Genomic DNA, 17,525 nt, shown 5'->3' with positions numbered 1-17,525 from the left:
CCTCCACCACGGCCAAGACCACTGTGTCCACAGAGTCCCGCCCAACCACCACGACTCCAACCACCTTGAGAAGTACAACGCTCACCCCAACCAGCACCTCGGAGGCTACCACCCCAGGCGTCAGGACCTCCCAAACCTCCACGCCGACAGCCGCTACCCCTGCCACTTCCTCCACCACCTCCACCACAACTGCCAAGCCAACCACTACGCCCACCACCGTGACGCTGACAACCACCGCCCCGCTCACGACCTCCACGCTGCACACAACCTTGGAGTCCACCACCTCGCACATCACTACCCCCACCACCACCAAAAGCACCACTGCGACTGTGGTTATCCCCACCACAACATCTACTGAGTCTACCACAACTGCCATGCCGACAGCTACGCCCGCCACCACAACCCCGACCGCAACATCGGAGACCACCACGACTCCCACCACCGAAAAAACCACCACTCACACACCACCCGCGTCCACTCCTTCCACAACCAAGGCCACAACAGCTCCATCCCCAACACCACGAAAGGGTAAATGTTACTCATCGCTCCCCCTCTGCGGGCAGGTATTTTTGCCAAAGGGCCACTTCCCTCCCTTGCATCCACCCCCCCTCGGCCCCTACTTCCACCATTTCAGGGACTGTCCCAGCCGGCAGCACGCACCCTGCTGCGGACAACACAACAGTGGTAATGGTGGAGCTGCTCTTCTTCCCCTGCACCCGCCACCGGTGCCTCTGGCCCCTGCCACCCTGGCCCAGGGGCACAGCTGGTTTTCAAGGCAGCTGGCCAGCAGGCCATCCCAAGATCTCCAAGGCGAGATCAGCCTTGGCTGCCCGAGGAACCCCAACGCTCTTGCGGGGCGGCTCACGTGGATCTCATTGCTCCGACCCTTCCTGCAAAGGAAACCAGTAGGGCTCCAGGGGAGAGAGCCTTGAGAAAACAGCCTCGCCGTGCCTTCCACCTCTGCCTCAGGCCCTTCAATGCCAATCAGCCTGCAGAGTGAGTGGCTTGGGTCCAGCCGTCTCCCTGTGCTGCCTGACTGGCTTTTGAGCCCCCGGCAAAGTTCAGCTTTGCCATCCTAGCAACCGGAATGTCCCCACTTGTGGGACCATCTGCTTCTAGGTCAAGCGCTAGAGCGGGGCGACGCAGGCCCCTATACTGTGTCTCTCCCTCCAGTTCCAGGCAGCCTCCATACCTCTCTCAGGCAGGGAGGCTCAAGGCACCCTTTCATCTCCCCGGGGCAGAAAGGGACCTGTACCAGAGCAGAGAGCGGGGTGTGAACCAGGGTCAAACGAGATGGGAGCTGTCTCTCAGTTCCACCCTGGAGGCACAGCCTCGTGCCTGCAGACCCCTGGTTTTGCTTCTGCCCGCGTGCACGATCTGCACGCGGTCTGGGAAGCCTGCTTGCACTATACACACCGCCACGGGATTCAATATCTTGTCTTTTGCTTTTGCTCCTGCTTTGCAGTGGAAGAGGAAACTAGAACCACTATGCCTACCAGTATACCCTCAACAGGTGAGTGCCACAGCCCACGCGTCAGCAAAGAGCTGCCTTTCAGCCTTTACCGCGTCCTTCACGCTCGGCGCTGAAAAGCAGTTGCCGCCAGACCGTGTTCCCGCCCACAGAGGCAGCTTGCCCACGGCAAGCAGAAGTTGCTCCGGAACCAGACCCTGCCTTTCTTGGCAATGCACGGGGGCATGGTTCAGCCTCAAAAGCAGTTGGCGCTGGTCAGGAGATCAAAGGGAAGGGAGGCAGCCAGCAGGGCACGAGGGGGAGGGAGCCCAAGCCTCCCACCTTAAGCACCAGGAACCAGGGCGTGGGGGCATTCTTCCCACACCTGCCACATGGGGAACCTGTGCTTGTTGCACGGAGTCGGCTGCCCTGGTTGCGGGGGTCGTTGTGCAGGGGAGGAAGGAGCTCTTCTCGCTAGGAAGGCGAGATGGCAGGGAGACGAGAGAGCGTTTTGCTGCAGGAAGCAGGGCAGCTGCACAGAATGACAATCCGAGCACTGCACGGAAGCAGCCAGGCATACGCAAAGCCTTATGGCAAGGTCTGACAGGGCGCCCCGACTGGTCCCTTCCCCCCAGCCCACGCCTCGTGCTGTGGCTCCTGCCATGGGCAGAGAGCTCTGCAAGGAAGTGAACGGAGGCCACCCACATGGCTTTGTTCATTGCCCTAGCCCCGGGTAGCTCTGCCTTTTAGGTTCCTTCAAGAGGGATGGCCCCTACACGGCGCCTTCCAAGGCCTGCCTTCTCTCTCCACTCCCGGAGGATGAGGGGGCCACGTATGACCTCTGTGCGCGACCGGTGGCTTCTAGGCAGGCAGGCCACACTGCGCGCTCGGCAGGCTCCCCTCCCCTCCTGTCATCACAGAGATGTGCGTCACCCCTCTCTACACAGCGCACCCTCTCCTGGTCGCTCTCACCATCGCAACCGCCCTTTTTCCCTCACAGTGACGCAGACCGTACGAACCACGACCCCATCAACCTCTACCGTCATCAGTACGCGGAAAACAACACCAACCACCTCTGCCTCCACCACGGCCAAGACCACTGTGTCCACAGAGTCCCGCCCAACCACCACGACTCCAACCACCTTGAGAAGTACAACGCTCACCCCAACCAGCACCTCGGAGGCTACCACCCCAGGCGTCAGGACCTCCCAAACCTCCACGCCGACAGCCGCTACCCCTGCCACTTCCTCCACCACCTCCACCACAACTGCCAAGCCAACCACTACGCCCACCACCGTGACGCTGACAACCACCGCCCCGCTCACGACCTCCACGCTGCACACAACCTTGGAGTCCACCACCTCGCACATCACTACCCCCACCACCACCAAAAGCACCACTGCGACTGTGGTTATCCCCACCACAACATCTACTGAGTCTACCACAACTGCCATGCCGACAGCTACGCCCGCCACCACAACCCCGACCGCAACATCGGAGACCACCACGACTCCCACCACCGAAAAAACCACCACTCACACACCACCCGCGTCCACTCCTTCCACAACCAAGGCCACAACAGCTCCATCCCCAACACCACGAAAGGGTAAATGTTACTCATCGCTCCCCCTCTGCGGGCAGGTATTTTTGCCAAAGGGCCACTTCCCTCCCTTGCATCCACCCCCCCTCGGCCCCTACTTCCACCATTTCAGGGACTGTCCCAGCCGGCAGCACGCACCCTGCTGCGGACAACACAACAGTGGTAATGGTGGAGCTGCTCTTCTTCCCCTGCACCCGCCACCGGTGCCTCTGGCCCCTGCCACCCTGGCCCAGGGGCACAGCTGGTTTTCAAGGCAGCTGGCCAGCAGGCCATCCCAAGATCTCCAAGGCGAGATCAGCCTTGGCTGCCCGAGGAACCCCAACGCTCTTGCGGGGCGGCTCACGTGGATCTCATTGCTCCGACCCTTCCTGCAAAGGAAACCAGTAGGGCTCCAGGGGAGAGAGCCTTGAGAAAACAGCCTCGCCGTGCCTTCCACCTCTGCCTCAGGCCCTTCAATGCCAATCAGCCTGCAGAGTGAGTGGCTTGGGTCCAGCCGTCTCCCTGTGCTGCCTGACTGGCTTTTGAGCCCCCGGCAAAGTTCAGCTTTGCCATCCTAGCAACCGGAATGTCCCCACTTGTGGGACCATCTGCTTCTAGGTCAAGCGCTAGAGCGGGGCGACGCAGGCCCCTATACTGTGTCTCTCCCTCCAGTTCCAGGCAGCCTCCATACCTCTCTCAGGCAGGGAGGCTCAAGGCACCCTTTCATCTCCCCGGGGCAGAAAGGGACCTGTACCAGAGCAGAGAGCGGGGTGTGAACCAGGGTCAAACGAGATGGGAGCTGTCTCTCAGTTCCACCCTGGAGGCACAGCCTCGTGCCTGCAGACCCCTGGTTTTGCTTCTGCCCGCGTGCACGATCTGCACGCGGTCTGGGAAGCCTGCTTGCACTATACACACCGCCACGGGATTCAATATCTTGTCTTTTGCTTTTGCTCCTGCTTTGCAGTGGAAGAGGAAACTAGAACCACTATGCCTACCAGTATACCCTCAACAGGTGAGTGCCACAGCCCACGCGTCAGCAAAGAGCTGCCTTTCAGCCTTTACCGCGTCCTTCACGCTCGGCGCTGAAAAGCAGTTGCCGCCAGACCGTGTTCCCGCCCACAGAGGCAGCTTGCCCACGGCAAGCAGAAGTTGCTCCGGAACCAGACCCTGCCTTTCTTGGCAATGCACGGGGGCATGGTTCAGCCTCAAAAGCAGTTGGCGCTGGTCAGGAGATCAAAGGGAAGGGAGGCAGCCAGCAGGGCACGAGGGGGAGGGAGCCCAAGCCTCCCACCTTAAGCACCAGGAACCAGGGCGTGGGGGCATTCTTCCCACACCTGCCACATGGGGAACCTGTGCTTGTTGCACGGAGTCGGCTGCCCTGGTTGCGGGGGTCGTTGTGCAGGGGAGGAAGGAGCTCTTCTCGCTAGGAAGGCGAGATGGCAGGGAGACGAGAGAGCGTTTTGCTGCAGGAAGCAGGGCAGCTGCACAGAATGACAATCCGAGCACTGCACGGAAGCAGCCAGGCATACGCAAAGCCTTATGGCAAGGTCTGACAGGGCGCCCCGACTGGTCCCTTCCCCCCAGCCCACGCCTCGTGCTGTGGCTCCTGCCATGGGCAGAGAGCTCTGCAAGGAAGTGAACGGAGGCCACCCACATGGCTTTGTTCATTGCCCTAGCCCCGGGTAGCTCTGCCTTTTAGGTTCCTTCAAGAGGGATGGCCCCTACACGGCGCCTTCCAAGGCCTGCCTTCTCTCTCCACTCCCGGAGGATGAGGGGGCCACGTATGACCTCTGTGCGCGACCGGTGGCTTCTAGGCAGGCAGGCCACACTGCGCGCTCGGCAGGCTCCCCTCCCCTCCTGTCATCACAGAGATGTGCGTCACCCCTCTCTACACAGCGCACCCTCTCCTGGTCGCTCTCACCATCGCAACCGCCCTTTTTCCCTCACAGTGACGCAGACCGTACGAACCACGACCCCATCAACCTCTACCGTCATCAGTACGCGGAAAACAACACCAACCACCTCTGCCTCCACCACGGCCAAGACCACTGTGTCCACAGAGTCCCGCCCAACCACCACGACTCCAACCACCTTGAGAAGTACAACGCTCACCCCAACCAGCACCTCGGAGGCTACCACCCCAGGCGTCAGGACCTCCCAAACCTCCACGCCGACAGCCGCTACCCCTGCCACTTCCTCCACCACCTCCACCACAACTGCCAAGCCAACCACTACGCCCACCACCGTGACGCTGACAACCACCGCCCCGCTCACGACCTCCACGCTGCACACAACCTTGGAGTCCACCACCTCGCACATCACTACCCCCACCACCACCAAAAGCACCACTGCGACTGTGGTTATCCCCACCACAACATCTACTGAGTCTACCACAACTGCCATGCCGACAGCTACGCCCGCCACCACAACCCCGACCGCAACATCGGAGACCACCACGACTCCCACCACCGAAAAAACCACCACTCACACACCACCCGCGTCCACTCCTTCCACAACCAAGGCCACAACAGCTCCATCCCCAACACCACGAAAGGGTAAATGTTACTCATCGCTCCCCCTCTGCGGGCAGGTATTTTTGCCAAAGGGCCACTTCCCTCCCTTGCATCCACCCCCCCTCGGCCCCTACTTCCACCATTTCAGGGACTGTCCCAGCCGGCAGCACGCACCCTGCTGCGGACAACACAACAGTGGTAATGGTGGAGCTGCTCTTCTTCCCCTGCACCCGCCACCGGTGCCTCTGGCCCCTGCCACCCTGGCCCAGGGGCACAGCTGGTTTTCAAGGCAGCTGGCCAGCAGGCCATCCCAAGATCTCCAAGGCGAGATCAGCCTTGGCTGCCCGAGGAACCCCAACGCTCTTGCGGGGCGGCTCACGTGGATCTCATTCCTCCGACCCTTCCTGCAAAGGAAACCAGTAGGGCTCCAGGGGAGAGAGCCTTGAGAAAACAGCCTCGCCGTGCCTTCCACCTCTGCCTCAGGCCCTTCAATGCCAATCAGCCTGCAGAGTGAGTGGCTTGGGTCCAGCCGTCTCCCTGTGCTGCCTGACTGGCTTTTGAGCCCCCGGCAAAGTTCAGCTTTGCCATCCTAGCAACCGGAATGTCCCCACTTGTGGGACCATCTGCTTCTAGGTCAAGCGCTAGAGCGGGGCGACGCAGGCCCCTATACTGTGTCTCTCCCTCCAGTTCCAGGCAGCCTCCATACCTCTCTCAGGCAGGGAGGCTCAAGGCACCCTTTCATCTCCCCGGGGCAGAAAGGGACCTGTACCAGAGCAGAGAGCGGGGTGTGAACCAGGGTCAAACGAGATGGGAGCTGTCTCTCAGTTCCACCCTGGAGGCACAGCCTCGTGCCTGCAGACCCCTGGTTTTGCTTCTGCCCGCGTGCACGATCTGCACGCGGTCTGGGAAGCCTGCTTGCACTATACACACCGCCACGGGATTCAATATCTTGTCTTTTGCTTTTGCTCCTGCTTTGCAGTGGAAGAGGAAACTAGAACCACTATGCCTACCAGTATACCCTCAACAGGTGAGTGCCACAGCCCACGCGTCAGCAAAGAGCTGCCTTTCAGCCTTTACCGCGTCCTTCACGCTCGGCGCTGAAAAGCAGTTGCCGCCAGACCGTGTTCCCGCCCACAGAGGCAGCTTGCCCACGGCAAGCAGAAGTTGCTCCGGAACCAGACCCTGCCTTTCTTGGCAATGCACGGGGGCATGGTTCAGCCTCAAAAGCAGTTGGCGCTGGTCAGGAGATCAAAGGGAAGGGAGGCAGCCAGCAGGGCACGAGGGGGAGGGAGCCCAAGCCTCCCACCTTAAGCACCAGGAACCAGGGCGTGGGGGCATTCTTCCCACACCTGCCACATGGGGAACCTGTGCTTGTTGCACGGAGTCGGCTGCCCTGGTTGCGGGGGTCGTTGTGCAGGGGAGGAAGGAGCTCTTCTCGCTAGGAAGGCGAGATGGCAGGGAGACGAGAGAGCGTTTTGCTGCAGGAAGCAGGGCAGCTGCACAGAATGACAATCCGAGCACTGCACGGAAGCAGCCAGGCATACGCAAAGCCTTATGGCAAGGTCTGACAGGGCGCCCCGACTGGTCCCTTCCCCCCAGCCCACGCCTCGTGCTGTGGCTCCTGCCATGGGCAGAGAGCTCTGCAAGGAAGTGAACGGAGGCCACCCACATGGCTTTGTTCATTGCCCTAGCCCCGGGTAGCTCTGCCTTTTAGGTTCCTTCAAGAGGGATGGCCCCTACACGGCGCCTTCCAAGGCCTGCCTTCTCTCTCCACTCCCGGAGGATGAGGGGGCCACGTATGACCTCTGTGCGCGACCGGTGGCTTCTAGGCAGGCAGGCCACACTGCGCGCTCGGCAGGCTCCCCTCCCCTCCTGTCATCACAGAGATGTGCGTCACCCCTCTCTACACAGCGCACCCTCTCCTGGTCGCTCTCACCATCGCAACCGCCCTTTTTCCCTCACAGTGACGCAGACCGTACGAACCACGACCCCATCAACCTCTACCGTCATCAGTACGCGGAAAACAACACCAACCACCTCTGCCTCCACCACGGCCAAGACCACTGTGTCCACAGAGTCCCGCCCAACCACCACGACTCCAACCACCTTGAGAAGTACAACGCTCACCCCAACCAGCACCTCGGAGGCTACCACCCCAGGCGTCAGGACCTCCCAAACCTCCACGCCGACAGCCGCTACCCCTGCCACTTCCTCCACCACCTCCACCACAACTGCCAAGCCAACCACTACGCCCACCACCGTGACGCTGACAACCACCGCCCCGCTCACGACCTCCACGCTGCACACAACCTTGGAGTCCACCACCTCGCACATCACTACCCCCACCACCACCAAAAGCACCACTGCGACTGTGGTTATCCCCACCACAACATCTACTGAGTCTACCACAACTGCCATGCCGACAGCTACGCCCGCCACCACAACCCCGACCGCAACATCGGAGACCACCACGACTCCCACCACCGAAAAAACCACCACTCACACACCACCCGCGTCCACTCCTTCCACAACCAAGGCCACAACAGCTCCATCCCCAACACCACGAAAGGGTAAATGTTACTCATCGCTCCCCCTCTGCGGGCAGGTATTTTTGCCAAAGGGCCACTTCCCTCCCTTGCATCCACCCCCCCTCGGCCCCTACTTCCACCATTTCAGGGACTGTCCCAGCCGGCAGCACGCACCCTGCTGCGGACAACACAACAGTGGTAATGGTGGAGCTGCTCTTCTTCCCCTGCACCCGCCACCGGTGCCTCTGGCCCCTGCCACCCTGGCCCAGGGGCACAGCTGGTTTTCAAGGCAGCTGGCCAGCAGGCCATCCCAAGATCTCCAAGGCGAGATCAGCCTTGGCTGCCCGAGGAACCCCAACGCTCTTGCGGGGCGGCTCACGTGGATCTCATTGCTCCGACCCTTCCTGCAAAGGAAACCAGTAGGGCTCCAGGGGAGAGAGCCTTGAGAAAACAGCCTCGCCGTGCCTTCCACCTCTGCCTCAGGCCCTTCAATGCCAATCAGCCTGCAGAGTGAGTGGCTTGGGTCCAGCCGTCTCCCTGTGCTGCCTGACTGGCTTTTGAGCCCCCGGCAAAGTTCAGCTTTGCCATCCTAGCAACCGGAATGTCCCCACTTGTGGGACCATCTGCTTCTAGGTCAAGCGCTAGAGCGGGGCGACGCAGGCCCCTATACTGTGTCTCTCCCTCCAGTTCCAGGCAGCCTCCATACCTCTCTCAGGCAGGGAGGCTCAAGGCACCCTTTCATCTCCCCGGGGCAGAAAGGGACCTGTACCAGAGCAGAGAGCGGGGTGTGAACCAGGGTCAAACGAGATGGGAGCTGTCTCTCAGTTCCACCCTGGAGGCACAGCCTCGTGCCTGCAGACCCCTGGTTTTGCTTCTGCCCGCGTGCACGATCTGCACGCGGTCTGGGAAGCCTGCTTGCACTATACACACCGCCACGGGATTCAATATCTTGTCTTTTGCTTTTGCTCCTGCTTTGCAGTGGAAGAGGAAACTAGAACCACTATGCCTACCAGTATACCCTCAACAGGTGAGTGCCACAGCCCACGCGTCAGCAAAGAGCTGCCTTTCAGCCTTTACCGCGTCCTTCACGCTCGGCGCTGAAAAGCAGTTGCCGCCAGACCGTGTTCCCGCCCACAGAGGCAGCTTGCCCACGGCAAGCAGAAGTTGCTCCGGAACCAGACCCTGCCTTTCTTGGCAATGCACGGGGGCATGGTTCAGCCTCAAAAGCAGTTGGCGCTGGTCAGGAGATCAAAGGGAAGGGAGGCAGCCAGCAGGGCACGAGGGGGAGGGAGCCCAAGCCTCCCACCTTAAGCACCAGGAACCAGGGCGTGGGGGCATTCTTCCCACACCTGCCACATGGGGAACCTGTGCTTGTTGCACGGAGTCGGCTGCCCTGGTTGCGGGGGTCGTTGTGCAGGGGAGGAAGGAGCTCTTCTCGCTAGGAAGGCGAGATGGCAGGGAGACGAGAGAGCGTTTTGCTGCAGGAAGCAGGGCAGCTGCACAGAATGACAATCCGAGCACTGCACGGAAGCAGCCAGGCATACGCAAAGCCTTATGGCAAGGTCTGACAGGGCGCCCCGACTGGTCCCTTCCCCCCAGCCCACGCCTCGTGCTGTGGCTCCTGCCATGGGCAGAGAGCTCTGCAAGGAAGTGAACGGAGGCCACCCACATGGCTTTGTTCATTGCCCTAGCCCCGGGTAGCTCTGCCTTTTAGGTTCCTTCAAGAGGGATGGCCCCTACACGGCGCCTTCCAAGGCCTGCCTTCTCTCTCCACTCCCGGAGGATGAGGGGGCCACGTATGACCTCTGTGCGCGACCGGTGGCTTCTAGGCAGGCAGGCCACACTGCGCGCTCGGCAGGCTCCCCTCCCCTCCTGTCATCACAGAGATGTGCGTCACCCCTCTCTACACAGCGCACCCTCTCCTGGTCGCTCTCACCATCGCAACCGCCCTTTTTCCCTCACAGTGACGCAGACCGTACGAACCACGACCCCATCAACCTCTACCGTCATCAGTACGCGGAAAACAACACCAACCACCTCTGCCTCCACCACGGCCAAGACCACTGTGTCCACAGAGTCCCGCCCAACCACCACGACTCCAACCACCTTGAGAAGTACAACGCTCACCCCAACCAGCACCTCGGAGGCTACCACCCCAGGCGTCAGGACCTCCCAAACCTCCACGCCGACAGCCGCTACCCCTGCCACTTCCTCCACCACCTCCACCACAACTGCCAAGCCAACCACTACGCCCACCACCGTGACGCTGACAACCACCGCCCCGCTCACGACCTCCACGCTGCACACAACCTTGGAGTCCACCACCTCGCACATCACTACCCCCACCACCACCAAAAGCACCACTGCGACTGTGGTTATCCCCACCACAACATCTACTGAGTCTACCACAACTGCCATGCCGACAGCTACGCCCGCCACCACAACCCCGACCGCAACATCGGAGACCACCACGACTCCCACCACCGAAAAAACCACCACTCACACACCACCCGCGTCCACTCCTTCCACAACCAAGGCCACAACAGCTCCATCCCCAACACCACGAAAGGGTAAATGTTACTCATCGCTCCCCCTCTGCGGGCAGGTATTTTTGCCAAAGGGCCACTTCCCTCCCTTGCATCCACCCCCCCTCGGCCCCTACTTCCACCATTTCAGGGACTGTCCCAGCCGGCAGCACGCACCCTGCTGCGGACAACACAACAGTGGTAATGGTGGAGCTGCTCTTCTTCCCCTGCACCCGCCACCGGTGCCTCTGGCCCCTGCCACCCTGGCCCAGGGGCACAGCTGGTTTTCAAGGCAGCTGGCCAGCAGGCCATCCCAAGATCTCCAAGGCGAGATCAGCCTTGGCTGCCCGAGGAACCCCAACGCTCTTGCGGGGCGGCTCACGTGGATCTCATTCCTCCGACCCTTCCTGCAAAGGAAACCAGTAGGGCTCCAGGGGAGAGAGCCTTGAGAAAACAGCCTCGCCGTGCCTTCCACCTCTGCCTCAGGCCCTTCAATGCCAATCAGCCTGCAGAGTGAGTGGCTTGGGTCCAGCCGTCTCCCTGTGCTGCCTGACTGGCTTTTGAGCCCCCGGCAAAGTTCAGCTTTGCCATCCTAGCAACCGGAATGTCCCCACTTGTGGGACCATCTGCTTCTAGGTCAAGCGCTAGAGCGGGGCGACGCAGGCCCCTATACTGTGTCTCTCCCTCCAGTTCCAGGCAGCCTCCATACCTCTCTCAGGCAGGGAGGCTCAAGGCACCCTTTCATCTCCCCGGGGCAGAAAGGGACCTGTACCAGAGCAGAGAGCGGGGTGTGAACCAGGGTCAAACGAGATGGGAGCTGTCTCTCAGTTCCACCCTGGAGGCACAGCCTCGTGCCTGCAGACCCCTGGTTTTGCTTCTGCCCGCGTGCACGATCTGCACGCGGTCTGGGAAGCCTGCTTGCACTATACACACCGCCACGGGATTCAATATCTTGTCTTTTGCTTTTGCTCCTGCTTTGCAGTGGAAGAGGAAACTAGAACCACTATGCCTACCAGTATACCCTCAACAGGTGAGTGCCACAGCCCACGCGTCAGCAAAGAGCTGCCTTTCAGCCTTTACCGCGTCCTTCACGCTCGGCGCTGAAAAGCAGTTGCCGCCAGACCGTGTTCCCGCCCACAGAGGCAGCTTGCCCACGGCAAGCAGAAGTTGCTCCGGAACCAGACCCTGCCTTTCTTGGCAATGCACGGGGGCATGGTTCAGCCTCAAAAGCAGTTGGCGCTGGTCAGGAGATCAAAGGGAAGGGAGGCAGCCAGCAGGGCACGAGGGGGAGGGAGCCCAAGCCTCCCACCTTAAGCACCAGGAACCAGGGCGTGGGGGCATTCTTCCCACACCTGCCACATGGGGAACCTGTGCTTGTTGCACGGAGTCGGCTGCCCTGGTTGCGGGGGTCGTTGTGCAGGGGAGGAAGGAGCTCTTCTCGCTAGGAAGGCGAGATGGCAGGGAGACGAGAGAGCGTTTTGCTGCAGGAAGCAGGGCAGCTGCACAGAATGACAATCCGAGCACTGCACGGAAGCAGCCAGGCATACGCAAAGCCTTATGGCAAGGTCTGACAGGGCGCCCCGACTGGTCCCTTCCCCCCAGCCCACGCCTCGTGCTGTGGCTCCTGCCATGGGCAGAGAGCTCTGCAAGGAAGTGAACGGAGGCCACCCACATGGCTTTGTTCATTGCCCTAGCCCCGGGTAGCTCTGCCTTTTAGGTTCCTTCAAGAGGGATGGCCCCTACACGGCGCCTTCCAAGGCCTGCCTTCTCTCTCCACTCCCGGAGGATGAGGGGGCCACGTATGACCTCTGTGCGCGACCGGTGGCTTCTAGGCAGGCAGGCCACACTGCGCGCTCGGCAGGCTCCCCTCCCCTCCTGTCATCACAGAGATGTGCGTCACCCCTCTCTACACAGCGCACCCTCTCCTGGTCGCTCTCACCATCGCAACCGCCCTTTTTCCCTCACAGTGACGCAGACCGTACGAACCACGACCCCATCAACCTCTACCGTCATCAGTACGCGGAAAACAACACCAACCACCTCTGCCTCCACCACGGCCAAGACCACTGTGTCCACAGAGTCCCGCCCAACCACCACGACTCCAACCACCTTGAGAAGTACAACGCTCACCCCAACCAGCACCTCGGAGGCTACCACCCCAGGCGTCAGGACCTCCCAAACCTCCACGCCGACAGCCGCTACCCCTGCCACTTCCTCCACCACCTCCACCACAACTGCCAAGCCAACCACTACGCCCACCACCGTGACGCTGACAACCACCGCCCCGCTCACGACCTCCACGCTGCACACAACCTTGGAGTCCACCACCTCGCACATCACTACCCCCACCACCACCAAAAGCACCACTGCGACTGTGGTTATCCCCACCACAACATCTACTGAGTCTACCACAACTGCCATGCCGACAGCTACGCCCGCCACCACAACCCCGACCGCAACATCGGAGACCACCACGACTCCCACCACCGAAAAAACCACCACTCACACACCACCCGCGTCCACTCCTTCCACAACCAAGGCCACAACAGCTCCATCCCCAACACCACGAAAGGGTAAATGTTACTCATCGCTCCCCCTCTGCGGGCAGGTATTTTTGCCAAAGGGCCACTTCCCTCCCTTGCATCCACCCCCCCTCGGCCCCTACTTCCACCATTTCAGGGACTGTCCCAGCCGGCAGCACGCACCCTGCTGCGGACAACACAACAGTGGTAATGGTGGAGCTGCTCTTCTTCCCCTGCACCCGCCACCGGTGCCTCTGGCCCCTGCCACCCTGGCCCAGGGGCACAGCTGGTTTTCAAGGCAGCTGGCCAGCAGGCCATCCCAAGATCTCCAAGGCGAGATCAGCCTTGGCTGCCCGAGGAACCCCAACGCTCTTGCGGGGCGGCTCACGTGGATCTCATTCCTCCGACCCTTCCTGCAAAGGAAACCAGTAGGGCTCCAGGGGAGAGAGCCTTGAGAAAACAGCCTCGCCGTGCCTTCCACCTCTGCCTCAGGCCCTTCAATGCCAATCAGCCTGCAGAGTGAGTGGCTTGGGTCCAGCCGTCTCCCTGTGCTGCCTGACTGGCTTTTGAGCCCCCGGCAAAGTTCAGCTTTGCCATCCTAGCAACCGGAATGTCCCCACTTGTGGGACCATCTGCTTCTAGGTCAAGCGCTAGAGCGGGGCGACGCAGGCCCCTATACTGTGTCTCTCCCTCCAGTTCCAGGCAGCCTCCATACCTCTCTCAGGCAGGGAGGCTCAAGGCACCCTTTCATCTCCCCGGGGCAGAAAGGGACCTGTACCAGAGCAGAGAGCGGGGTGTGAACCAGGGTCAAACGAGATGGGAGCTGTCTCTCAGTTCCACCCTGGAGGCACAGCCTCGTGCCTGCAGACCCCTGGTTTTGCTTCTGCCCGCGTGCACGATCTGCACGCGGTCTGGGAAGCCTGCTTGCACTATACACACCGCCACGGGATTCAATATCTTGTCTTTTGCTTTTGCTCCTGCTTTGCAGTGGAAGAGGAAACTAGAACCACTATGCCTACCAGTATACCCTCAACAGGTGAGTGCCACAGCCCACGCGTCAGCAAAGAGCTGCCTTTCAGCCTTTACCGCGTCCTTCACGCTCGGCGCTGAAAAGCAGTTGCCGCCAGACCGTGTTCCCGCCCACAGAGGCAGCTTGCCCACGGCAAGCAGAAGTTGCTCCGGAACCAGACCCTGCCTTTCTTGGCAATGCATGGGGGCATGGTTCAGCCTCAAAAGCAGTTGGCGCTGGTCAGGAGATCAAAGGGAAGGGAGGCAGCCAGCAGGGCACGAGGGGCTGTGTCCAACGAGGGGGAGGGAGCCCAAGCCTCCCACCTTAAGCACCAGGAACCAGGGCGTGGGGGCATTCTTCCCACACCTGCCACATGGGGAACCTGTGCTTGTTGCACGGAGTCGGCTGCCCTGGTTGCGGGGGTCGTTGTGCAGGGGAGGAAGGAGCTCTTCTCGCTAGGAAGGCGAGATGGCAGGGAGACGAGAGAGCGTTTTGCTGCAGGAAGCAGGGCAGCTGCACAGAATGACAATCCGAGCACTGCACGGAAGCAGCCAGGCATACGCAAAGCCTTATGGCAAGGTCTGACAGGGCGCCCCGACTGGTCCCTTCCCCCCAGCCCACGCCTCGTGCTGTGGCTCCTGCCATGGGCAGAGAGCTCTGCAAGGAAGTGAACGGAGGCCACCCACATGGCTTTGTTCATTGCCCTAGCCCCGGGTAGCTCTGCCTTTTAGGTTCCTTCAAGAGGGATGGCCCCTACACGGCGCCTTCCAAGGCCTGCCTTCTCTCTCCACTCCCGGAGGATGAGGGGGCCACGTATGACCTCTGTGCGCGACCGGTGGCTTCTAGGCAGGCAGGCCACACTACGCGCTCGGCAGGCTCCCCTCCCCTCCTGTCATCACAGAGATGTGCGTCACCCCTCTCTACACAGCGCACCCTCTCCTGGTCGCTCTCACCATCGCAACCGCCCTTTTTCCCTCACAGTGACGCAGACCGTACGAACCACGACCCCATCAACCTCTACCGTCATCAGTACGCGGAAAACAACACCAACCACCTCTGCCTCCACCACGGCCAAGACCACTGTGTCCACAGAGTCCCGCCCAACCACCACGACTCCAACCACCTTGAGAAGTACAACGCTCACCCCAACCAGCACCTCGGAGGCTACCACCCCAGGCGTCAGGACCTCCCAAACCTCCACGCCGACAGCCGCTACCCCTGCCACTTCCTCCACCACCTCCACCACAACTGCCAAGCCAACCACTACGCCCACCACCGTGACGCTGACAACCACCGCCCCGCTCACGACCTCCACGCTGCACACAACCTTGGAGTCCACCACCTCGCACATCACTACCCCCACCACCACCAAAAGCACCACTGCGACTGTGGTTATCCCCACCACAACATCTACTGAGTCTACCACAACTGCCATGCCGACAGCTACGCCCACCACCATGGCTGTGACCACCTCCACGACTGCAGTGACCTCAGCCTCTAAGACCATCCTCACACACACCCGGACTACAACCACCACAAAAACCACGACTCAGACACCTTCTACATCCACCCCTTCCACCATCTATATCGCAACGGTTTCTTCCACAACACCAGGAAAGGGTAAATGTTAGTAATCATTCTCCCTCTCTGGGTAGGCATTTTCCCAAAAGGCCAGGTCCCACACTTGGTACCGGAGGTGTTTTTAGGGCAACCCAGCAGGCCTTTCTAGAGCTTCAAGGCATCATCAGCCTTGACTTCCTGAGTAACCCTGGCAGTCTTGTGGGATGCCATCTGGCAGATCTCCCCACAAAGCAGATTGTAGGACTCAAGGTAATTGTGGCTCCTAGAAAATAGGCTGCCCATTTTTTCCTTCCCTGCCTCAGGCTCTTCAGTGCCATTTGGTCAGGATAGTTGATGGTTTGGCTCTAACTGTCTCTGTCCTGCCTCACTTTTTTCTGAGACCCCTGCAAAGGTTTGTTTTTTTATCTCATCAACCGAGATATTCGCACTGATGGGACATCTCTTTCTGGGACCAAGCTCAAAACCTGGCAAGAGAGGACCCTTCACTCTCTCCCTCCAGTTCCAGGCAATCTCAGTACCTTTCTTAGGCAGGGGGACCTGAGTATCCATTTCCTCTCCCCTGGGCTGAGGGACCTATACCAGAACTTGGAATGGGTTGTGAATAGGTGTAGCATGGGATGGGTGATGTCTCTCTCTTGCTCTTAAGATTAACCTTTATAGTTGCATACTTTTGTTTTGTTTTCCTCACTTACATTTCATAATCTGTCATTCATTGATGAGGATTGATATTTCTTATCGTGGTCATGGAAGTAATTTTTCCTCCTTTTTTCTTTATTTCTTCTCATATTTTCATTTTTTTCACATGTAGGAGAACATGTAATCAGAACCACTACTCTAATCACTACTTCTTCCACTGTTTCCAAAACCACCACAGTCACAACAACTATGCCTACACCATCAACACCATCAACTACACCTCCCACTGCCACTGTGACAACAACCCCTATTTCTACCTCAGTAGTTGTTATTCCGGTTAGAACAACTACCCCCCCTATACACACACCTCCTTTCCAAACAACTTCCTCAGAACAGAGTACTCCTACCACTGAAGCCATTACTTCCTTTAATATTACATCCCCTACTGCAACCACCATAATCACCAAGACCACCACTTCCTCAACAACTCCAACTATTCCACCTACTGAGTCTTCCACATTAAAAGCAACTACACTTACCTCCTCAACTACGAGCAAAACAACCAGTTTTTCCAGGAAAACAACTACAGCACCTACTTCTTTATCAACTTACACCACTTGTAAGTTCAGATTTTAGTATTGTGTGACCTATATTATCTTGTTTTTATACTGCAATTATGTTTTTGCAGGAATTTTAATTTAATTTTAAATAGCACTTAATTTGAGACTGTATTCTATGTTTACCGTCACTCGGGTACCAATAAGTTGTGCTTTTTGCCCGCAGGTTTTTTTTATTATATCAGTTCCAGTGATTCCATTCTCCCATTTATATATGTATCTCTCCTACTTTATAATACACCTCATTTCAAAAGATAATATGATGATAATGTTTGTACCTATTTAATTTAGATCTCACGGCCCTATTAGTAACTGTGATTTCCTTATGTGAATTAATATAGTACTTTGTGTATGTTCAAAACATACCTTTTTATCATCTCTACTGAATTTTTCCATTTAATTCAATCAATTTAGCCAGGAGCCTTGAGAGGGTTTAATTTTAGAAGCCTTTTTGTGGAACAGTAGCCAAATCCATCACTATCATTTCAAAGCCATGTACAGCTATTTACTACATTGTTTATTTGGAGCGAATAAGTTTTACATGTTTTCACAATCTTTTCTATGA

General features: G+C 58.8%; 1 protein-coding gene across 1 annotated transcript; it reads left to right on the top strand.

The window, feature by feature from the left end:
- The first annotated feature begins 14,128 nt into the window (after positions 1–14,128).
- LOC109284759 (uncharacterized) lies at positions 14,129–16,684 on the top strand. The gene is made up of 5 exons (XM_059721335.1): positions 14,129–14,153; positions 14,858–14,939; positions 15,028–15,746; positions 16,099–16,174; positions 16,516–16,684. The coding sequence occupies exons 1-5, from the start codon at positions 14,129–14,131 to the stop codon at positions 16,682–16,684; spliced, it is 1,071 nt and encodes a 356-aa protein (XP_059577318.1).
- Positions 16,685–17,525: the final 841 nt, after the last annotated feature.

This window comes from Alligator mississippiensis, chromosome 2, assembly GCF_030867095.1.
Source record: "Alligator mississippiensis isolate rAllMis1 chromosome 2, rAllMis1, whole genome shotgun sequence".
NCBI lineage: Eukaryota > Metazoa > Chordata > Crocodylia > Alligatoridae > Alligator > Alligator mississippiensis.
This window is presented reverse-complemented; position numbering and strand designations above follow the sequence as displayed.